At 54.9% G+C, this 23348-nt stretch overlaps 2 protein-coding genes across 3 annotated transcripts; both read right to left on the bottom strand.

Moving 5' to 3' along the window:
• Positions 1–5525: 5525 nt before the first annotated feature.
• On the bottom strand, positions 5526–10069 carry LOC102458521 (zinc finger protein 707). Of its 2 annotated transcripts, none has more exons than XM_089770780.1 (4): positions 9731–9868; positions 9000–9126; positions 8290–8403; positions 5526–7551 (listed from the first exon to the last, which is right to left on the bottom strand). In XM_089770780.1, exons 1-4 carry the CDS (start codon positions 9752–9754, stop codon positions 5675–5677), a joined length of 2142 nt encoding a protein of 713 aa, XP_089626906.1. In that variant the 5' UTR covers positions 9755–9868; the 3' UTR covers positions 5526–5674. The 2 variants fall into 2 exon arrangements, with proteins under 2 accessions (XP_089626906.1, XP_089626907.1); XM_089770781.1 differs by having other exon boundaries at positions 7454–7588; positions 9731–10069.
• A 5856-nt stretch (positions 10070–15925) lies between these two features.
• Positions 15926–21003, bottom strand: LOC142823232 (uncharacterized). Its single transcript, XM_075913906.2, has 4 exons — positions 20351–21003; positions 19763–19889; positions 18511–18624; positions 15926–18207 (listed from the first exon to the last, which is right to left on the bottom strand). The coding sequence occupies exons 1-4, from the start codon at positions 20372–20374 to the stop codon at positions 16229–16231; spliced, it is 2244 nt and encodes a 747-aa protein (XP_075770021.2). The 5' UTR covers positions 20375–21003; the 3' UTR covers positions 15926–16228.
• Between the last annotated feature and the right edge of the window lie 2345 nt (positions 21004–23348).

Here is a 23348-nt window from a genome sequence, read left to right as displayed (position 1 = left end):
GCTGCGCCCCTGGGCCTGGCTCTGCCCCGCTCACAGACCCCTCGGGAGCAGCCAGACTGGGGGGATGTTTGGTGGCCGCAGAGTGGGGCAGCCCCGCCCGCTGGGGGCCGCTCGGGCAGGAGTTTCTCAAATTATGAGTCACCTTTAGGAGACGCCAGGGGGGAAGTAACTTCCCTTTCTTACCGGTTCTGCCCCATCGCAACCCCCCTCGGGAGGGCCTGAGAGCAGGGGGGGCAATAAAACCGAACCTGTAAGAACTTGTGGGGTGGAGCCCGGGGGACTCAGGGCAGAGGGTTGGGGTGTGTGAGGGCAGGGGGTTAAGTTGGGGGTACAGGAGGCAGGCCAGGGGAATGGGAGTGTGTGGGGGGGTGCAGGAGGAAGGGCAGGGGAATGGGAGTGTGTGGGGGGTGCAGGAGGCAGGGGGATGGGAGTGTGTGGGGGGGTGCAGGAGGCAGGGCAGGGGAATGGGAGTGTGTGGGGGGGTGCAGGAGGCAGGGCAGGGGGATGGGAGTGTGGGGGAGGTGCAAGAGGCAGGACAGGGGATGGGAGTGTGGGGGGTGCAGGAGGCAGGGCAGGGGAATGGGAGTGTGGGGGAGGTGCAAGAGGCAGGACAGGGGATGGGAGTGTGGGGGGTGCAGGAGGCAGGGCAGGGGAATGGGAGTGTGTGGGGGGTGCAGGAGGCAGGGCAGGGGAATGGGAGTGTGGGGGTGCAGGAGGCAGGGCAGGGGGATGGGAGTGTGGGGGGTGCAGAAGGCAGGGCAGGGGAATGGGAGTGTGTGGGGGGTGCAGGAGGCAGGGCAGGGGAATGGGAGTGTGGGGGGTGCCGGAGGCAGGGGAGGGGAATGGGAGTGTGTGGGGGGTGCAGGAGGCAGGGCAGGGGAATGGGAGTGTGGGGGGTGCTGGAGGCAGGGGAGGGGAATGGGAATGTGTGGGGGGGTGCAGGAGGCAGGGCAGGGGAATGGGAATGTGTGGGGGGGTGCAGGAGGCAGGGCAGGGGGATGGGAGTGTGGGGGGGTGCAGGAGGCAGGGCAGGGGAATGGGAATGTGTGTGGGGGGTGCAGGAGGCAGGGCAGGGGAATGGGAGTGTGTGGGGGGGTGCAGGAGGCAGGGCAGGGGAATGGGAGTGTGTGGGGCAGGTTGCAGGAGGCAGGGCAGGGACCTGGGGGTAGGGAGGAGAGTGAGGGGGCTCTGGGGCCATGTACACTTGCCGGGACTGGGCTGCTGGGCAGCCGTGGCTGGACAGGGGCCACACCAGGACGGCCATGGTTGATTCTGCCTCCCCTCCAACGTCTGCTGCAGCAGAAGAGGGGCCAGGGCCGGGATGCCCCACCCAGATGGGGCTGCTGCCAGCCCGTCCTGCAGCAGATGGGGGCCAGCTTGCAGGGCCCACACCGGGATGGGGGCCAGGCCACCACAGCCGGACAGAGGTTGATTCTGCCTCCCCCAACCATGGCAGGAGCAAGGCCGGGCTGCTGCCAGCTCCCCTCACTGCCAGACCACGGGGCTGCCCCGGGACTGGGCTTTCGTGGGCGGGTCAGGTGCCACGCCTGCCCCTTCCTTTAAACGGCCTGCTCTGGGTCAAACACCCCTTGCCGGAGCCACCCACCAGGGCACACCCCCTTACTGTCCCCGCTGGGAGAAACCAATCCATAGGCCCAGAGCTAAGCTGGGAAGTGGACCCAAGTCCTCACGCCCCCTCCCTTCACCCAGAGCCTGCCTCTCCTCCAGGACTCGCCTTCCCCTCTCCCTTGCGGCAAAGTCCTTGTCACCCCCCCACAGCTGGGGCCAGGAGTCCTGAGAGGCTCCCCCCCCCCCACCTTGCTGTGATCACTCAGGACAGGGGCTAGAGCAAGGCTCAGCCCCCTATGGCTCACGGCTCACTTAGGAGCCAACTCGAGGTCAGCCCCCCACACTCCTGCCCCCCTCCCCCCCCGCAATGGGGGACCCACGGTGGCACAAGATTGGAGCCAGCACCGGCTTCCTGCAGAGGGTGGGGGAAGCCCGGAGCTTGGCCAGGTTTTAAAATAATATTTTAATGTAGGACATCTAGGCAGCGTCTCTCCTCGGCGGACAGGAAGGCCGAGATCGCCGGGGGGTACCGCGTCCGGCTGCCCCCGTGTGGTGGTCAAGGGGAGGCACATGGAGCGCGCTGGGGCTGGGTGGAGAGGGCACAGGAGCAGGTCAGGGTGGCTACCAATGTGGGTCCAGGTGACGGAGGGCACAGGGGTGCCACTGCTCTTCACCACCGCCAGGACCTCCAACTGGCAGGTGAAGAGCAGCTGGAGGGAGGGGCACACACTCAGCGGGGCACTGCAGGTCAGGTCCTCTGCAAGGCAGAAGAGGGCTGAGCAGGGTGTGTGTGTGTGTGGGGGGGGAGCCTGCAGTACCCACTCCAGGAGGGACTCAGGACTCCCCTCATCTCTGGGGCCTGAGAGTAGGAGCAGGTAGGTGGGTTCAGCCCACGGCTTCCACTGCGCAGGAGGTCAATGTCTGGGGGGGGAGGTTAATGGCTGAAGTGCGGGGGGGGGGAGTTAGCAGCCATGAGGCTTAATGGCTGAGGTGTGGGGCGTTAGCAGCCAAGGGGGTTGATGGCTGAGGTGGGGGAGGATAGCGGCCATGGGGCTTAATGGCTGGAGGGGGGGGGGGTTAGTGGCCATGGGACTTAATGGCTGAGGTGAGGGGGGTAGCGGCTGAGGGGGTTAATGGCTGGGGGGGGGTTAGCGGCCATGGGGCTTAATGGCTGAGGTGAGGGGAGGGGTAGCGGCTGAGGGGGTTAATGGCTGGGGGGGGGGTTAGCGGCCATGGGGCTTAATGGCTGAGGTGAGGGGGGTAGCGGCTGAGGGGGTTAATGGCTGGGGGGGGTTAGCGGCCATGGGGCTTAATGGCTGAGGTGAGGGGGGTAGCGGCTGAGGGGGTTAATGGCTGGGGGGGGGGTTAGCGGCCATGGGGCTTAATGGCTGAGGTGAGAGGGGGTAGCGGCTGAGGGGGTTAATGGCTGGGGGGGGGTTAGCGGCCATGGGGCTTAATGGCTGAGGTGAGGGGAGGGGTAGCGGCTGAGGGGGTTAATGGCTGAGGTGAGGGGAGGGGTAGCGGCTGAGGGGGTTAATGGCTGAGGTGAGGGGAGGGGTAGCGGCTGAGGGGGTTAATGGCTGAGGTGAGGGGAGGGGTAGCGGCTGAGGGGGTTGATGGCTGAGGTGGAGGGGTTAGTGGCCGAGAGCAGTGGTCTCCAACCTTTTTAAGCATGAGATCACTTTTAAATTCAATCCAGGATCCACCTGAAACCCAAACACCCTGGCCCCACCACCTTCCTGCCCCTTCTCCAAGGCCCTGCCCCTGCTCACTCCATCCTCCCCCATCCTCACTCACTTTTATCAGGCTGGGGGGCAGAGGTCTGAAGTGCAGGGGAGGGGGAGGGGGACTCTGATCTTGCGCTAAAGGATTTGGAGTGTGGGAGGGCTTCTGAGGTGAGCCCGGGGCAGAGAGTTGGGGTGCAGGGGGCAGGCTCTGGGAGGGAGTTGGGGTGCAGGGGGCAGGCTCTGGGAGGGAGTTTGGGTGCAGGGAGATTCAGGGCTAGGGCAGGGGGTTGGGGTGCAGGAGGGGTTCAGGGCTGGAGTTTGGAATGCTGGCTCCAGCTGGGCACTGCTCGGCACAGATGTTTTCTGGGTGGTGGGGCAGGGGACTAAGGCAGGCTCACCCCTTCCCTGGCCCTGCACCACTCCCAAAAGCAGCCAGCAAACTCCCTCCATCCCTGTCCCTGCTCTGCTCTGTGAAGATGGGGTACAGGGTGGAGGGAGGGGCACCCTGATCTCAACACTCCCTCTCTTCTTCTTGTGCCCTGCACAGCAAGCAAGAGGCTCCCGGGGGTGGGGGGCAGCTCCAAGGCAGAGGGCAGGAGCAGTGCTGAGAGGGGCAGCTGAAGTACCGGCACTTGACAGCCTCCCAGCCAAACCAGTCAGGATCCCCTGTCAGAGGCTCCAAGGTCTACCAGTAGATCCCGGTTGACTGGTTGGTGGCCACTGGCCTAGGGGGTTAATGGCTGAGGTGGAGGGGTGGGAGGTTTGAACGGCTGAGGGGGCAGGGGTCAGTGGCCAACAGAGTTAATTGCTGAGGTGGGGAGGGGGGCTTAGTGGCCAAGGGGGATAATGGCTATGGTGGGGGGTTAGCAGCTGAGGCAGGGCTAAGACGGTGGTGGAGGATCCAGTTTTGGGGAGAAGGAGCAGCTGGATTTCCTGAAGGAGCATCACATGTGGTTCTTCCAGCACTGCCTGCAGATCCTGCCACTGATCAGACACCCACCCGAACTCTGCTCCTGCCCTCTCCCCCCTGGCCAGATACCCACCCGAATCCTGCCCACCAGCACCCTGCTCCTGCCCCCTTCCCTTTGGCCAAACATACACTAGCATCCTGCTCCTGCCTCCTCCCCTCTGACCAGACACCCACCAGCACCCTGCTCCTGACCCCTCCCCCTGGCCACACACACACCCGAACCCTGCTCCTTCTCCCTTCCCGCTGGCCGGACACCCACCCTGCTCCTGCTCCCTTTCCCGGGCCAGACACCCACCTGAACCCTGCTTCTCCTCCCTCCCCACTGGCCAGACACCCACCCAAACCCTGCTCCTCCTCCCTTCCCGCTGGCCAGACACCCACCAGCACCCTGCTCCTGACCCCTCCCCCTGGCCACACACCCACCCAAACCCTGCTCCTCCTCCCTCCCCCCTGGCCAGACACCCACCCAAACCCTGCTCTTCCTCCCTCCCCGTTGGCCAGACACCCACCCAAACCCTGCACTCTCCCCCCGAGCCAGACAAGCCCATGATTGGGTCCCAGATCCCATCTGGCCGCAGCATCCTAACACTCCTGCACCCCCCACACATCCCAACCCTAACTCCATCATACACCTGAGCTTTCTGTCCTGAGCCCCTCCTGCAAATTCCCAGACTTGCTCTGTCAAATTCCCAGACTTTAAGACCAGAAGGGACCATCATGAGCATTGGGCCCAGGGATTCTCGGGAGCAAATTTTTGGTGGCTTCGGAGTCTGGCCAGCACCTCCCGCTGGGGGGGCCATTAAAACACTTAATTACCTAAAGGAGAACCCAATAAAAATATGCACATGGGGAAAGGGTCCCAGTATCACAGGGAACGTTCCTGCTTTACACACGACCCCAGAGGAATACAATAGCAGAAGAATCCGGGTCCTCACGTCCATGGAATTTCCCTTGGAACCTGCCCTCCATATGAATCTCTCCTCACACCCCGATCACTCATGGAGTCTCCCTCCTATGGGGAGTCTCTGAGGAGTTACAAGATTTCATCTTAATGTAAAACTTTTCCCACAGTCCATAAACTTAGGGTTCTCCCTCCTCTATGGAGTCCTTGATCTTTATGAAGCTCCAACTTCCATATGAAACTCGTTGCCCAGATGAAGCGCTGATGAGGTCTCTCTCCTGTGTGGATGGCCTGATGACCAAGAAGGGTTGAGCGCTACATGAAGCTTTTCCAGTTGCAGCTCTTAAGGGATCTTTCTCCTGTGTGGATTTTCTGATGTGAAACCAGTGCTGAGCTTTGTATGAATTTTTTTTCCCCCACTGTCAAAGCACTTATGAGGTGGTTCTCCTGTGTGCATTGCCTGTTGTTTAAGAACGTCGGACCTCCATGTGAAAGGTTTTCCATGGCTTAACACTTATCTTTTCTGTCTCCCATGTGGGTTAACCGATGGTGAATGAGGTCTGACCTCCTTATGAAACATTTCCCACAGTCTAAGCACTGATGGGGTCTTTCTCCACTATGGATTTTCTGATGTAACACAAGGTCTGGCTTCCTTATGAAACTTTTCCCACATTCCAGGCATTTATGAGGTCTTTCTCCCGTGTGGATTTTCTGATGTGTTAAAAGGGCTGACTTCACTGTGAAACTCTTCCCACACTCTAAGCACTTATGAGGTCTTTCTCCTGTGTGGATTACCAGATGCTGAATAAGCTCGGACTTTCTTTTGAAACTTTTCCCACACTCTAAGCACTTATGGGGTCTTTCTCCTGAGTGGATTACCAGATGTTGAATAACTGCTGACTTCCTTATGAAACTTTTTCCACAATATAAGCACTTATGGGGTTTCTCTCCCATGTGCAATTTCATATGTATAAGAAGTCCTGATCTCTGTCGGAAACTTTTCCCACAGTCTAAGCACTTGTGGGGTCTTTCTCCTGTGTGGACTGTCAGATGTCGATTGAGGTATGACTTATGGATGAATGTTTTTCCACAGACTAAACATTGATGGGGTCTCTCTCCTGTATGACTTGCCTGATGTTTAACAAGGTCAAATCTCCATTTGAAAGCTTTTCCACACTCCAAGCACTTATGGGGTCTCTCGCCTGTGTGGACGGCCTGATGTTTAACAAGGTTTCTCTTCCTTTTGAAACTTCTTCCACACTCCAAGCACTTATGAGGTCTCTCTCCTGTGTGCACTGCCTGGTGGTTAACAAGTTTACGTTTTGAAATGAAAGCTTTTCCACACTCCAAACACTTATGGGATTTCTCTCCTGTGTGGACTGTCTGATGAGAAAGAAGAGATGACCTCTCTGTGAAACTTTTTCCGCACTCCAAGCATTTATGGGATCTCTCTCCTGTGTGGACAGCCTGATGTTTAATGAGATCTGACCTCTGTATGAAACTTTTCCCACAGTCTACGCACTTATGGGGTCTGTCCCCTGTATGGATTTTCAGATGTAAAACAAGGGAATAACTCCGTGTGAAACTTTTCCCACAGTCTAAGCACTGATGGGGTCTGTCTCCTTTGTGGATTTTCTCATGTGAAACAAGGGTGTATTTCCATTTGAAACTTTTCCCACAGTCTAAGCACTTATAGGGTCTCTTTCCAGTGCGCACTGCTTGAGGTTTAAGGAGGACCGGGCTCTGCTGGAAACTGTTCCCACAATCTGATCTCTTATGGGGACAGCTCTTTCCTCTATGGACAGCTTGGTGTTTAAACAGGGCTGACCTTCTTTTGAAACACTTCCCACACTCTATACACTTACTGGGTCTTTCTCCTGTGTGGTTTGTCTCAGGTGTAATCAGCGCTGACTTCCAGTTCAAATGATTCCCTCCTTCAAGGAACTGATATCCTTGCCTTCCCATTTGGCTTTTCCTGTCAATATTAAGATCCAAGCTGTTATTCACACCTTCCCCATGGTCTGAGCATTGCAGGGGTTTCTCTCCAGCACCTACTGTCTGCATTGTAATAAGCTCTGGGCTCACAATAAATCCCTTCCCATAAATGAGCCATTCCTGGTGTTTCTCTTCCTTGAGGTTTGCCTGCTGGTCTGTGGGATGCTTACGTCCTTCTCCGCATTTAACAGATTCATCCATATGCTCACTTGGGTGGTGTCTCAGGAGCCTCTCTGGCCTGGGCCAGTTTCCCCAGGCTTCTCGCTGTTCCAAGCACTGGGAAACATTCCCTTCAGCTCTTCCCACAAAGGTCGCCTGCGGTTCCATTTGCCCAGAAACTTCCTGCTGTTGATTCTCTTCCTCCTTTACATTTATTGTCACATCACCTGCTGGGAGAGAGAGACAATCCAAGGAGGAGTCATTGAGCTGGGGAGAAAGAGGAACAGCACCATGGGAAAACCCAACACGCTGAAATAGAACAGAACAAGCAATTGCATTATCCCACTTCTTCACACACAACCACTCACAAGGATGAAAATTAACAGTACGTCTGCGTCTAGACTGCATCCCTTTTCCGTAAAGGGATGCAGATTAGACACAGCGCAATTGCAAATGAAGTGGGGATTTAAATCTCCCCCGCTTCATTTGCATGCACATGACTGCCACTTTTTTCCGGCTCGGGGCTTTGCCGGCAAAAAGCGCCAGTCTAGATGGGGATCTTTCGGAAACTAAAGCCTTTTCCGAAAGATCCTTTCTTCCTCTTAAAATCAGGAATAAGGGATCTTTCGGAAAAGGCTTCAGTTTCCGAAAGATCCCCGTCTAGACTGGTGCTGTTTGCCGGCAAATCCCCGAGCCGGAAAAAAGCGGCAGCCATGTTCATGCAAATGAAGCGGGGGAGATTTAAATCCCCACTTCATTTGCAATTGCGCTGTGTCTAATCTGCATCCCTTTTACGGAAAAGGGATGCAGTCTAGACACAGCCTTCTGGTGGGAAACTGAGCAATGTCAACTGAGTACACCCTGCTCTGTGTGAGAACAGGAAGTACCTAGGGCAATTAGTGATACCTCATTTTTGGGTTGTCAGCTTTCTTCTTCATTCACCAGCTGGTTTCTATGTCATTTCTCACCTGTGTGGTAGCCTCTTGGGATCTCTCTTTCCTCGTCAGCCTGGAGGTCGGGCATCCAGGGCTCTTCCCCTCGTTCCAGCCGGGTGATCAGCTCAGGTTTGGGAACAGAAAACCCTGCGCAGGGGGTGAAATCAGAGCAGATCAGGGCTCATGGAGGGTGGGGAGAGAGTGGAATCTGTCCCTGGGCTCTGCTGGGGAATGTGCAATCCAAGAGGACGGGAACATGGTCACTGAGCCCCCTGGGGAGAGGCAAACGTGTGGGGAGGTGAGAGGAATTGTGGCGCCCTCACTAGGATTTCCCAGGATCTGGGCAGTCTGGGGCCCTTGCTGACACTCACAGCTCTGTAGTTACACCCCTGCCTATTTCTAAACCTGCAGAGCCCAGAGCTTTCCCCACGGCTGGAGCTCGTCCCAAGGAGGGAAGGGAACAGGGATTCTGGGTGCGAGTGAGAAACAACACAGACAGGAGGATACATGGCCCCTCCGCCTTGAAATCTAGAGGGGCCGGGTGGGGATGATTTAGCACGTCCATTAGGGTTTGACACCCTGGTCTCACTGCACAGGGAGCGGAGATGCAAGTCACTCTCCCCCGGCAGCTGTGCCCATGGAACCCATTCCTGTCCAGGCCACCTGAGCAGGGAAGAACCTGACCCGTGTCGGACACGCAGACCCCACGGCTCCTAATCCCCGAGGGGCCAGGACGCCCTTACCCAGCGAGGTCACCGCCTCGTAGTTCTCCTGCATGACGTCCCTGTAGAGGGCTCTCTGAGCGGGGCCCAGCAGCGCCCCCTGCCCCGGGGTGAAATACACAGCCACCTCCTCGAAGGTCACCCGCATCTGCAACAACAAGAGTCCCTCACCCACTGCCTGCAGCCCCAGCCACCATCCCAGTCGTCACGGGGGGAAAACACTGAAGCTCTGGGAAGGCTGGAGAAGTAGAATCCCATCCCCAGCCTGTTTCCAGCAGCCAAGAGGCTTTGGGGGATGGGCAGAGAAATCCTCGTCCTCGTCCCCCTCAGAAGACGGAGAAGGGCAGGGCCTTCTGATGGCCACACACCTACTAGACCAAGGGTCGGCAACCTTTTCAAACCAAAGAGCCAAACTACATCAAAATTCGGACCATGTGGTCCACACACAATCCATATAAGAATGCAGGAGTCAGTGCGGGTTTGGGTGTGGGGGGGGGAGGCTCATGGCAGAGTGTGGGGGCTGCCGGAGTTGGGTCAGGGAGCTCAGGGCAAGGGGTTGAATATATGGGCAGGCTCGGGGCAGGAGGTACAGATGGCAGGTGTCAGGACAACAATGGGGGGGAGGGCAAAGGCAGGAGGCGGGGGTGCATGCCCAGGACAGCTGGCTTCTGGTCTAGAAATGGAATTTATCCCACCCTGTTTCCTCCCTGTCCCTCCCTCCCTCCGCCCAGCAGCTTCCTGAAACCCCCTACCTGAGCGGGCTCCATCCCGGCCATTGCCCGGCCCTGGCCCCTAGCAGACGGGTGCTCTGGAGCGAACTCTCGACGTGTCTCCTCGGCCTGTCGGGGTGATAGGGGAGGTGTCAGAAGGGGCTGGGTCCATTTTGCATCCCAATTCCCCCCCCCCCAACACACACACGACTCTTTAGAGCCTCCCAGGAAGAGAATCTCTGAGCCAAAGGGTAGAAAAAGAGCAGAATCCCAGAAGCCACTTCCCCATCCTGCCAAGTGCGCTGTGTCCAGCAGGGCCTTTCCTCTCAGCGCCTGCAGGGATGGATCAGGGCAAGGTGGGAGCTTCCCTCCCTCCCTTGTTGCTCCTGCTGCCCCTTCCAGTCCCTCCCCTCCCCTTTTTCACCACCCTCCCTCTCCAAGGGAGCCATGGTGGTCTCAAGTTACAGTGGGGGAGGTCTAGGTTGCATATTAGGAAAATGTATTTCCCTAGGAGGGTGGGGAAGCACTGGGATGGGTTCCCTAGGGAGGGGGTGGAATCTCCATCCCTAGAGGTTTTTAAGTCTCATCTTGACAAAGCCCTGGCTGGGTTGATTTAGTTGGGATTGGTCCTGCCTTGGGCAGGGGGCTGGACTTGATGACCTCCTGAGGTCTCTTCCAGCTCTCTGATTCTATGGGCCTTGGCTCTCACTGGGTGTATCAACCACTGGCACGGCTTTGAGCTGGACTGGGTCCCTGCCTCGGGCAGTAGCTTAAAAGCTGGTTCCCCCCTCTCCCAGCACCATCTCTGCCGGGGAAGGGGGCAGTGGAGTAGCGGGAACCAGGCATAACTCTGGAATCAGCTCGGGCCCAGGAGGAGGCTGCGGGTGGGGCCAGGAGCACAAATCAGCAGTGGGGGCGGGGAGGGGCAGCAGGTGGTAACGTGACCCCGGCTCCCCGCCCCAGATGTGGCCCCCTCCTCCCGCCCAGGCTGGGGGCGGGCGGCAGCTGCCCCGGGCCCGGGCGGGGACTCGCAGCCAGCTCCGCCGGGAGCAGCCCGGGGCCAACCCCTCCCCCTGCAGCCCGGGGGCACCGGGGCGCCGCTCCCGGGGGGTCTCTCTTACCTGCCCCCCAAGCGCTGCCCGCCCTGGGGCAGGGGCTGGGCCGGGCAGGGCCTGGCCGGGCTGGGGGCGCTGCCCGGGGAGAGGCTCCTGGGGAGGGAGCAGCGGGACTGGCCCGGCCGGAGATTCCCCCTCCCGGCTGCAGCCCGGGCTCCGGGGCCCCGCAGCAGCCCCCGCCGGGGCTCGGGGATCCGGCCCGGAGCCTGGCCCCAGAGTCCCCGCGAGCAGCGGCGGCGAGTCGCTTCCTGCGGCCGGGCCGGAGCCAGCGATCGCTCCCCCCGCGCCTGCTGCTGCTGCTGCTGGGTCCTAGCGAGACACCCGCCATCCGCGCTGCGCCCCACTGAGCTTTGCCTTGCTGGACCTGGCTCTGTTGTGGGGGCCTCGGAGGGGACGAGGCGGGGCCCAGGATTCCAGGGGGCTCGAACTCCAGGCTTGCTGGGGTCACTTGCACATGGGCTAACGTGTCCCCACCCCCACCGACTCCTGCACCAGCCCCTTCCCTGCCCCCAGCTCACATTCAATGCTGTGTATTAAACTAAGAGGGGGGGGGGAACAATAAGGAAAATGGGAACTGTTGTAGGGGTTGGGAAGCTAAGTCGCAGGGGCTGGATGCAGTCTCTGACTCCCCTGTTTCCCCCCTCCACACACACACACACACAGCCCCCCCCCCCCCCCATGAGGCTGGAGCACACAATATCCACTGGCCTGAGCCTATCAGGCTATGCTGTGTGAGCGGTGATGGGGCCCATACACAGTAATTTCGGGGGGTGGGTGCTTTTTTTGTAAATGTGGACCACTAAGCTGCGAGTGCACTCTCCCCCTGCCCCTCACATGGTTCCCCAAATAACCCTGCTCTGGCCTGCTGGAGAAGGTTGGGGCTGATTTCCCTACACACACCAAGAACAGGATCCAGCCCTGACCTCACTCCTAGGGGGAAGGGGGAATCCACTCCAGCCTTCCCCTGGCCAGCCACAGCACACTTACCTGGGGGATCATAGCAGGGGGGTTTGTTTCCACACTTACCCTGCATACAGGCCTTATATATCAAGCATACATCTCTGGGTTCCTTTGTCTTTTACATAGAAACATTCATCCCTTTCTTGTCAATTTTGATCCTCACACACACAAATATCCCACATTTTCATGGGCCACACATGGAAACACGTCAGTGGTTTTCCATTGTTGGTGTTCTTTATATCCCCAGGAATGATGATCAGTGGCATATGTCATTCATTTTTTTGTTAGCTGGATTCCCATTGGTACCACTGGATAGATATCAAGGATTACGCTAGGGCAGGGGTGGGGAACCTCAGGCCCAGGGGCTGGATGCAGCCCCCCCAGCTTGCCTGGATCTGGCCCCCAATGCCTCAGCCTGGCCCCCTCCCCCGCAGCATTTGGGAACCCACCCACCTGACCCTCTGCCACAGCACAGAGCGTCTAGATTGGCACGGATGCTTTTCCGCAAAAAGTGTTAAAAGCATTTGCGGAAAATCATGCCAGTCTAGATGTAGCCCCACAGTCCTGCCTGTGTACCTGTCCTGACACATGGAACTGGAAGCATTTCAGAGAACGCTACCATGGAGGTCATGGACTACAATCTATTACCTCGCCTGCCAAATTTGGTCTTCAGGACCTCTCTCCTATCCTTCCCTATGTCACTGCTACCCACCTGTACTGTGACCAACGGCTCCTCCCCAGCGCTACCCAAAAGTCTATCTAGATGTCTCGAAAGATACGCAACCTTCATGCCAGAGTAGTCATCATGTAGTTCACCAGGACATCGCAAACCCAGCTGTCTATGTTTCTAATGAGTGAATCCCCCATTACTAACACCTGCCTTTTTGTAAAAACTGGAGTTCCATCCCCCAGAGAGAGGAGGATATCACAACATCATCTGGAAGGAGGGGATCAACTATGGGATCGTTTCCCTCTGCTCCACTTGCATCTTCCCCTTCCTCAAGACTTTCACCCTCCTCAAAGGCTGTCTGGCCGGAGATTGGACCATTCTATTGTTTCCCAGAACGTCTCAGCTATGTCCTTCTCTTCCTCCCTTGGCTCTATCTGGTGGAATCCTCCCTCTTCTCTCTTCCCAACTCCCCCACCTGATGGCTTTCCCTCTCTCCGTGTTCCCCATCCCCTTGAGGAGAGAGCCCCACCTCCTTGAACATGGCTGAGCTCCGCCCTCAAAAAGAAAAACATCCCAAAGCCAACAAACACCCTCATTCTTCAAGCAGTCTGAGCTGCCCGAAAACAAGCTGACAGGCACTGTGTGGACTGACACTGATGATGCAAAAGTGCGTAAAAGCCTAGATCTCAATGGCCTTGAAAGGACATTCTCAGCTTACCAGAGACAGCAGGACATCTTTGGGAACCACAACACCAAGCAGAAAGAAGATGCCATCGAGGACACACTGAGCTCCAGAGAAAAAGTCAAGCAGCTTTCGCTAACAAATGGCAAGAGGGCTCAGAACTGCAATCTTTTTCTCCCCAGGCTGCAGTGATCCAACGGTGACATCCAACGTGCCGAGTTCACAAGGGGGCCTGCCGTAAGTTGTGCAAGATCAGCTCCTGAAAGTTGTTCCTGTCAGCAAAGGCCGCAAATCCCCTTCCTTCACGAAGAAGTTTGTGGAGCAAGTCACAGAATTTAAGCCCAAAACTGAATCAATCCCAGCTGGTTCAACAGAGGTGATTCTGAGTTGTGAAGCGGTTGTTGGAGGTGGCTCTGGCCTTTAGAACTGACATCAACAAATGGCAGCGCCGTTTGGTTTAAAATCATTAGCCTACACAAGATGGCTACGTCTAGACTGGCATGATTTTCCGCAAATGCTTTTAACGGAAAAGTTTTCCGTTAAAAGCATTTTCAGAAAAGCACGTCTAGATTGGCACGGACGCTTTTCCACATAAGCACGTTTTGCGGAAAAGCGTCCGTGGCCAATCTAGATGCACTTTTGCACAAAAAAGCCCCGATCGCCATTTTCGCAAAACATTTGCGGAAAACAAATCTCAGCTGTCTACACTGGACCCTTTTGCGCAAAAGGGACTTTTGCCCGAACGGGAGCAGCATCGTATTTCCGCAAAAAGCACTGATTTCTTACAGTAGGAAGTCAGTGCTTTTGCAGAAATTCAAGCAGCCAGTGTAGACAGCTGGCAAGTTTTTCCGCCAGTCTAGACACAGCCGATTAGAAATACAAAGTCCAGCATTGACAAGAATATGGGCATCGGGTGTGTAAGGCAGGGGAAGGCGCTGCCTTTCTAAACAGCCAGACATGGCCCTGCCCATACTCCGCCGACTGTAGGCATTCTGGAGGCAGTGTTGCTGCCCCCGGTGCCCGCCTTCCCAGTGCGCTGGGGCTGGGAAGGCCAGGCCTGGCCATGTGGCAAGTCCTCCTCCCTCCCACGGTGTTCTGGGGCTGGAGAGGCTGGGCTGGGCCAGGCCATGTGGTGCAGCACGCCCTGCCTCCTCCCTCCTCCGGTGCATGAGTGGCTTGGCTGGGCTGCGCAGTGCACCTTATACCAGACTTGAGGAGGCTGCGGCAAGCGCACGCGGCTCCCCTCCTCGTGGTTGGAAGGGGGGAGCATGTGTGTAGCACGCTGCCCCACCTCTCATGGGCGGGGAAGAGGCGAGGCATAGCAGAAGGGGCAGAGCTGAACATGGGGCTGAGGTCTAGACTTCCCCAACCCTGCCTTCACTGACCGCCCATGGTCAAGAACAGCACTCTTCGGAACTTTCTCACTACTAGAATTGAAAAGAAATAATGCCAAGTCCTCAGTCTTCATGAGCAGCTGGGAAGCATCCTTCAACCAGCCAACATAATCATGACAGAGTCAGACAAAGAAACAAACATCTTGAGTGCACGGAGGCTGTATAACAAAATAATCGACATTTCAAAATTACACATTAAGATAAAGACATTGCACTGCAGCACTTACATGAGGTGAAATGAAAAATATTATTTCTTTTATCCATCCTGTTTACAGGGCAAGTATTAATAAACAAATAAAGTGATCCCTGTACACTTTCTGTTCTTTGCTGTAATACAAATCAATGTATATGAACACATAGAAAAACAACCAAACTATTTGAGAAACTTCAATTAATATTCTATTGTTTAACAATGTGCTTCATTGAGGTTAAATTCTCTATGATCAATTTTTGAGCTGATCATGCGAGTTATCTGCAAATAACAGCATTACTATCTTCTGCCAATTTTTTTACAAGTTTACATGTCAAAATGTTGCGTCTATGTTATGTGGAATGTCTCCAAATACCATTTGAACTCTTAACAAGTTTCTAAAGGTTGAATCTGAGTCAATGACCCTCCAAGCTTCTTAACCCTTTTAGACCATGTGTCCGAAAAGTTTAGATTTAGTGTCAATTCTCCCATGTGTAATGAAGTGTGATCTCTGGGTGCCCCTTTTCTAAGGTCCAAGCACTTACGGGGTCTCTTCCAAGTATGGATTCTGTGATGTAAAACACAGGCTGATCTGATTTTGTATCTTTTCCCACACTCCAAGCACTTAGGTCGCTTTCCTGTGCAGATTACCTGATGTGTTACAATATATGATCTTTGTGTTACGATTTTTCAGCAGTCGAAGCAGCAGTTAGGGAACCTCACACCTGTGTGAATTCTCTGATGTAGAACAAAGGTCAAATCAGATTCTGAAATGTATCCCACAGTCTCAGCACTTACAGGCTCTCTCTCCAGTGTGGACAGCCTGATGTTGAGACGGGCTGACCTATTTCTGAAACTGTTCCCACAGCCCAAGCACTCAGAGTCAAACTCCTGCGTGGAGTGACTGATATTTCACAAGATATGAGCTAGGCATGAAACTTTTCCCGCAGTCGAAGCACACATGCAGTTTCCCTTGTGTATGGATTGCCTGATGCTTATGACAGCTTCACCTCCCTATGAAACTTTCCTCATAGCCCAGTCACTCACGGGTTGTCTCTCCCATGTGCAAACATAAATACTTGATATTTCTGTGAAACTTATGGTGTCCCCTCATCTGTGGAGTGCCTGATGTCTACAAAGCTCTGATCTCCATATGAAAATCTTTTCACAGTTAGAGCACTTACAGGATCTCAGTCCTATATAGATTGCATGATGAGACCACGGTCTGACCTCCATAAAAAGTTTATTCCACAGTTCAAGCACTTAAATGGTCTCTTTCCTCTGTGCATTTTCTTATATGAAAAAAGGGCTGACCTCTGTATGAAATTTTTTCCTACAGTCTGAGTATGGGGTGTCTCTCTCTTCTGGATTAACTGTTGTTCATCAATGTTGGACCCAATATGAATTTTTTCCACTGTGGATTGCCTGATGTTTAATCAAGTCTTATATATTGTATGAAACGTTCCCCAGTCTGAGCACTCATGGGATCTTTCTCCTGCACCCATTTTCAGATGTGAAACAACTGACCTTCATATAAAACATTTTCCACAGTTTAAACACTTACGTAGTCTCTTTCCTGTGTGGATACGCTGGTGCTTAAAAAGATCGTACCTCCGTATGAAACTTTTCCCACAGTCCATGCACTTATGGGGTCGCTCTCCTGTGTGGATTGCTTGATGTTTAACAAGGTCATATCTGACTATGAAACTTTTCCCACATTCTAAACACTTATGGGGTCGCTCTCCTGTGTGGATTGCTTGATGTTTAATGAGGTTTGACCTCTTTGTGAAACTTTTCCCACAATCTAAGCACTTATGGGGTCTCTCTCCTGTGTGGATTTTTTGATGTGAAACAAGGGCTGACTTCCGTATAAATCTTTTACCACATTCTAAGCATTTATGGGGTCTCTCTGCTCTGTGGATTTTCTGATGAGAAACAAGGGCTGATCTCCATATAAAACATTTTCCACAGACCAAACACTTATGGGGTCTCTCTCCTGTGTGGATTGCCTGATGTTTACTGAGGTCTGATCTATGTATGAAACTTTTCCCACATTCTAAGCACTTATGGGGTCTCTCTCCTGTGTGGACTGCCTGATGTTTAACAAGCTCGGATCTACGTTTGAAACTTTTCCCACACTCTAAGCACTTATAGGGTCTCTCTCCAGTGTGAACAGCCTGATGTGAAACAAGGAATGATCTCCACAGGAAACTTTTACCACATTCTAAACACTTATGGGGTCTGTCTCCTGTGTGACTCTCCTGATGTTTACTGAGATCTGATCTCTGTATGAAACTTTCTCCACAGTCTAAGCACTTATGGGGTCTCTCTCCTGTGTGGACTGCCTGATGAAAAACAAGGTTCAATCTCCGTTTGAAAGTTTTCCCACAGTCTAAACACTTATGGGGTCTGTGTCCTGAGTGCCTTGTCTGATGTTTAATGAGGTCTGACCTCTGTATGAAACTTTTTCCACAGTCTAAACACTTATAGGGTTTGTCGCCTGTGTGAATTGCCTGATGTTTAATGAGGTTTGACCTCTTTGTGAAACTGTTCCCACAATCTAAGCACTTATGGGGTCTCTCCCCAGTGTGGATTTTCTGATGTGAAACAAGGGTTGACAGCCTTATGAAGCTTTTACCACATTCTGAGCACTTGTGGGGTCTCTCTCCTGTGTGTATTTTTTTATGTGAAAGAAGGGCTGACCTCCATTTGAAACTTTTTCCACAATCTAAACATTCATGGGGTCTGTCTTCCCTGTGGGTTGCCTGATGATTCATGAGGTCTGATCTCTGTATGAAACTTTTCCCACAGTCTAAGCATTTATGGGGTCTCTCTCCTGTGTGGATTTTCTGATGTAAAACAAGGGAGGACCTCCATATGAAACTTTTCCCACAATCTAAACACTTATGGGGCTTGTCTCCTGTGTGCATCGCCTGGTGTTTAATCAAAGCTGACTTCTCTCTGAAACTTTTACCACATTGTAGGCACTTATGGGGTCTCACTGAGTGATTTGTCTCCTGCCCAATCAGAGCAGACTTCCAATTCGAAGAGATCGCACCCTCGAGGCACCGAGAACCTCTCTCTCTCATTTGGCTTCTCCTAAGAGTATTAAGATCAGAGCTGTTAATGACACTTTCCCCATCATCCAAGCATTCAAGGGGTTTCTCTCCAGTACCAACTGTTGTAATTGAAATAAGCTCTGGGCTCACAATATATCCCTTCCCATAACTGAGCCATTCATCATATTTTTCTTCTTTGGGTTTTGTTTGGTGGGAGGTGGGATACGCGTGTCCTTCCCCACATGTAACAGATTCATCTCTTTGCTCACTTGAGTGATGTCCAAGCAGCCTCTTGGGCCTGTGCCAATTTCCCCAGGCTTCTCCCTGTTCCAAGCACTGGGAAACATTCCCTTCAGCTCTTCCCACTAAGGTCGCCTGCAGTTCCATTTTTCCAGGATCTTCCTGCTGTTGATTCCCTTCTTCATTCTCATTCCCTGTCTCACCACCTGCTGGAAGAGAGACAATCCAGGCAGGAGTCACTAAGGTGGGGAGAAAGAGGAACAGCACCAAGGGAAAACCCAACACATTGAATTTGCACAGAACAAGCAACTGGATTCTATCTTCAGCTAACAGGACTGGGGGAAAACCAGGAGCAATATCAGCTGACTGCACCCAGCCCTGTGTGAGGAGGCAGAACTCAGGGCAATTGCTGAGTTCTTGGGATTATTCCCAATATTTCCTGCATTCACCAGCTGATTTCTGTGTGAGTCACCAGCTGATGGGAGGATGCCAGATGATGCGTCAGTCCTCACCTGTGTGGGTGCCTCTCAGGATCTCTCTTTCCTCCCCGTCCAGGAGGTCAGGCACCCAGGGCTCTTCCCCTTGTTCCAGCCGGGCGATCAGCTCAGGTTTGGGAACAGGAAACCCTGCGCAGGGTGAAATCAGAGCAGATCAGGGCACATGGAGGGTGGGGAGAGTGTCTGTCCAAGGGTCGTTCTATGAGTGGGACCACAGCACGCTTGATAGGCTTAGGCGAGTGGCTCTCCTGGGGAACGTGTAATCCAAGAGACTGGGAACATGGTCACTGAGCCCGAGGAGAGGCAGACGTGTGGGGAGGTGCGAGGAATTGTGACGCCCTCCCTAGGGCTACGTCTACACTGGCCCCTTTTCCGGAAGGGGCATGTAAATTTCACTAGTCGTCGTAGGGAAATCCGCGAGGGATTTAAATATCCCCCGCGGCATTTAAATAAAAATGTCCGCCGCTTTTTTCCGGCTTTTAAAAAAGCCGGAAAAGAGCGTCTAGACTGGCCCCGATCCTCCGGAAAAAGTGCCCTTTTCCGGAGGCTCTTATTCCTACTTCAAAGTAAGAATAAGAGCCTCCGGAAAAGGGCACTTTTTCCGGAGGATCGGGGCCAGTGTAGACGCTCTTTTCCGGCTTTTTTAAAAGCCGGAAAAAAGCGGCGGACATTTTTATTTAAATGCCGCGGGGGATATTTAAATCCCCCGCGGATTTCCCTACGATGACTCGTGAAATTTACATGCCCCTTCCGGAAAAGGGGCCAGTGTAGACGTAGCCTCTGTGTTCCCAAAATCTGAGAAGTCTGGGGCCCTTGCTGACCAGCGGCGGATATAGGGCAGGGTGAGCGGGGCGGCTGCCCTGGGCCATGCAAAACTCTCATCCGCCCCTATTTCTGACACACACAGCTCTGCAGGCCTATTTCTAAACCTGCAGAGCCCAGAGCCCTCCCCATGGCTGGAGCTCGTCCCAAGGAGGGAGGGGAACAGGGATTCTGGGTGGGAGTGAGAAACAACACAGACAGGAAGATACATGGCCCCTCCACCTTGAAATCTAGAGGGGCCGGGTGGGGATGATTTAGCACGTCCATTAGGGTTTGACACCCTGGTCTCACTGCACAGGGAGCGGAGATGCAAGTCACTCTCCCCCGGCAGCTGTGCCCATGGAACCCATTCCTGTCCAGGCCACCTGAGCAGGGAAGAACCTGACCCGTGTCGGACACGCAGACCCCACGGCTCCTAATCCCCGAGGGGCCAGGACGCCCTTACCCAGCGAGGTCACCGCCTCGTAGTTCTCCTGCATGACGTCCCTGTAGAGGGCTCTCTGAGCGGGGCCCAGCAGCGCCCCCTGCCCCGGGGTGAAATACACAGCCACCTCCTCGAAGGTCACCCGCATCTGCAACAACAAGAGTCCCTCACCCACTGCCCGCGGCACCAGCCACAATCCCAGTTGTTATGGGGAAAAAGAACACTGACGCTCTGGGTGGTTGATGTAAAATCCCATCCCCAGCTTGTTTCCAGCAGGCAAGAGGCTTCAGGGGATGTGCAGAGAGATCCCCCTCCCCCTCAGCAGACAGAGGGCAGGGCCTTCTCCCTGGCCACACACCTGCTAGCCAGAGGCTGAGGCGGAAGCCGAGCTCTGAGCCACGGGCAGGGACAGGAATCCCGACAGCTTCCCTTTGTGTTTCCCAGCAACCTCTGGCTGGGGGCTCAGGTCTCAGCATTGGGAGCCTGGGACATTTTCACAGAAATGGGGGCGTGGTCACACCCTGCCCATGGGCCTGCTCAGAAACTCAGCAGCTTCATCCCACCCTGTCTCCTCCCTCCCCCCGCCCAGCAGCTCCCTGAACCCCCTACCTGAGCGGGCTCCATCCCGGCCATTGCCCAGCGAGAGGGGAGATGGGGGAGGTGCCAGAAGGGGCTTGAGTCCCTGTCGCACCCCGAGTCCCCCCAGGCCCTGCCCCTGCAGACACGCGCTGGGACTCTCGGGTTCTGCCCTGTGGGAAGAAACCCAGTGAGTCTGTTACCCCCCCGGTCCGGGCCCCTTTAACCCCCCTTTCCCCGTCTCCCGGAGCAGCATCTCTGAGGTCCGGGCAGGGAAAGAGGCACCTTCTCTGCTCCCCCAACCCGCCCAGTCGCGGGCGGGGCCGGGATCACAAAGCAGCACCTGGGGGGCAATGGGGCGTAATGTGACCCGGCTCCACCCCCAGGGGTGTCCCTCCCTCGCATCCAGCCGGGGGGCGGGCGGCAGCTGCCCCGGGCCCGGGCGGGGACTCGCAGCCAGCTCCGCCGGGAGCAGCCCGGGGCCAACCCCTCCCCCTGCAGCCCGGGGGCACCGGGGCGCCGCTCCCGGGGGGTCTCTCTTACCTGCCCCCCAAGCGCTGCCCGCCCTGGGGCAGGGGCTGGGCCGGGCCGGGCTGGGGGCGCTGCCCGGGGAGAGGCTCCTGGGGAGGGAGCAGCGGGACTGGCCCGGCCGGAGATTCCCCCTCCCGGCTGCAGCCCGGGCTCCGGGGCCCCGCAGCAGCCCCCGCCGGGGCTCGGGGATCCGGCCCGGAGCCTGGCCCCAGAGTCCCCGCGAGCAGCGGCGGCGAGTCGCTTCCTGCGGCCGGGCCGGAGCCAGCGATCGCTCCCCCCGCGCCTGCTGCTGCTGCTGCTGGGTCCTAGCGAGACACCCGCCATCCGCGCTGCGCTGCGCCCCTGGGCCTGGCTCTGCCCCACTCACAGACCCCTCGGGAGCAGCCAGCCCGGGGGCGTCCGTGCCAAATTACTTGCGGCCAGCACCTCCCGCCGGGGGCCGCTCTGACATTTCTTTAAATATTTAATTCGATTTAGGACAAACTAACATGCCCAGAGGCAAGTGGGAGAATCATCCCGCTATTACCAGGAACTTTCCTGGCTCATGCACTAGCCCGGTGGAACTGGCTTGCAGAGGGATCTGACTCCTCCCTCTCCCTCTCCTCACCCAGTGTGTGCCCCTCCTCCAGCCTCGCCTTCCTCTCTCCTGTGTGGCAGAGTCCTAGTCACATCAACAAGGCTGGGCCTAGGAATCTTGAAGGGCTGCTCCCATCTCAGAACAGGAGCTAGATCATCTCCCCTCTGGGGTACTTTCTCCCTGACCTTTGCAGAGCTTTTTCCTTTGTGGTGTTGAAAAACAGTTTTTGCTTTGTCCATAACACATGCGGATAGTGTTGGGCAGACGGTGAGAGATTAGGTTCTGCCTTCTACAATGTATCTTCTGTAACGTCTGCCCTTCACTTTTTTTTTTAACAGTAGGTGCAAGGGTGAATCTATTGCCTGTTCTCACTGATCCTCCAGCTGCCCGGCTGGCACGGAGTGGAAGGTGACAAAAAATGCAATCAGCATGACGTGGCCAGGGCACCATGAGGATGAGCAGTGCAGCCGGAGATGTGAGCGGAGCCTGAGGAGAGGAATTTGTGCATGGAAAAAGAAGCCAAGACCGAGGAGGAGATATGGGGGTTTGTGGGGTGGGAAACAGAGATACTGATACACCTGGTAGATGCACAGAAGTATATGGAGCCCAGAGCCTCCCTCCGACCTGTGCTGAACAACCTGCCCTCCTCACCAGCATCCTTAGATTCCCCTGCACAGGTGCCCTAGAATATGGGGAGTCAAGAGCAGCCTTCCCCTCAACTCCCAGGAATGTCTCCCAGAACAGAAGGCTGTGCTTCCCACATCTATGATTGCTGAACTGAGGGACTGTAATAGACCACTTGCCCTTACTCCCCCCCCCACACTCCACCCCACAAACCTTCCGCCCTGAACTTTTCTCCTGTCTCTGCTTCCTTGTGTTCCCTAAATAAAACATGCATGTCTGAAAATGTCCACTCAGTGGGCAGCAGCAGTCAAAAAAGCAAATAGAATGTTAAAAAAGGATAGAAAATAAAACCAAGAATATCTTATTGCCTCTGTATACAACCATGGTAGGCCCACATCTTGAATGCTGTGTACAGATGTGGTCGCCTCATCTCAAAAAAGGTATCTTGGCATTGGAAAAGGTTCAGAGAAGGGCAACAAAAATGTTAAGGGATTTGGAACAGGACCCATTTGAAGAGAGATTAAAAAGACTTGGACTTTTCAGCTTAGAAAAGAGGAGACTAAGGGAGGATATGATAAAAGGTCTATAAAATCATGACTAGTGTGGAAAAAGTGAATAAGGAAAAGTGATTTACTTATTCCTATAATATAAGAACTAGGGGTCACCACATGAAATGAATAGGCAGCAAGTTTAAAACAAACAAAAGGAAGTTTTTCTTCACTCAGTGCACAGTTAAACTGTGGAACTCCTTGCCAGAGGATGTTGTGAAGACTAGGGCTTTAACAGGGTTCAAAAAAGAGCTAGATAGATTCATGGAGGTTAGGTCCATCAATGGCTATTAGCCAGGAATGGGTAGGAATGGTGTCCCTAGCCTCTGTTTCTCTGGAGGTGGGTGATGGGAGGGATCATGTGAGGATTCCCTGTTGTGTTCCCTCCCTCTGGGGCATCTGGCATTGGCCACTATTGGCAGACAGGAAACTGAGCTGGATGGACCATTGGTCTGACCCAGTATGGCCGCTCTTACGATTTCTCAACAACAGTATCTTTATTTCTTGTGTTTATGGGCAGAGCACTCTCAATGCAGGGAACACCTCAATGCAGTGAACACCTGCTAAGAGCAACAAACCTGCCTGTCATATCACCGCCTGGCCACCCACCAAACTGTTGATCCAAGTTTCTCTGATTTGTAGGGCTCTCCTTACCGCCCTGGAGTCTGGCTGCTCTTAATTAGCAGCAAGACAATCTGCCTCGACACCCCTCCAGCATAAATTCCTCCCCCCTTCCTTTCACAGATATTAA

Source organism: Pelodiscus sinensis, chromosome 19, assembly GCF_052426305.1.
Source record: "Pelodiscus sinensis isolate ZL-2025 chromosome 19, ASM5242630v1, whole genome shotgun sequence".
Taxonomy (NCBI): domain Eukaryota; kingdom Metazoa; phylum Chordata; order Testudines; family Trionychidae; genus Pelodiscus; species Pelodiscus sinensis.
The sequence above is the reverse complement of the archived record's forward strand: the minus strand, read 5'-3'. Positions and strand labels throughout refer to the sequence as shown.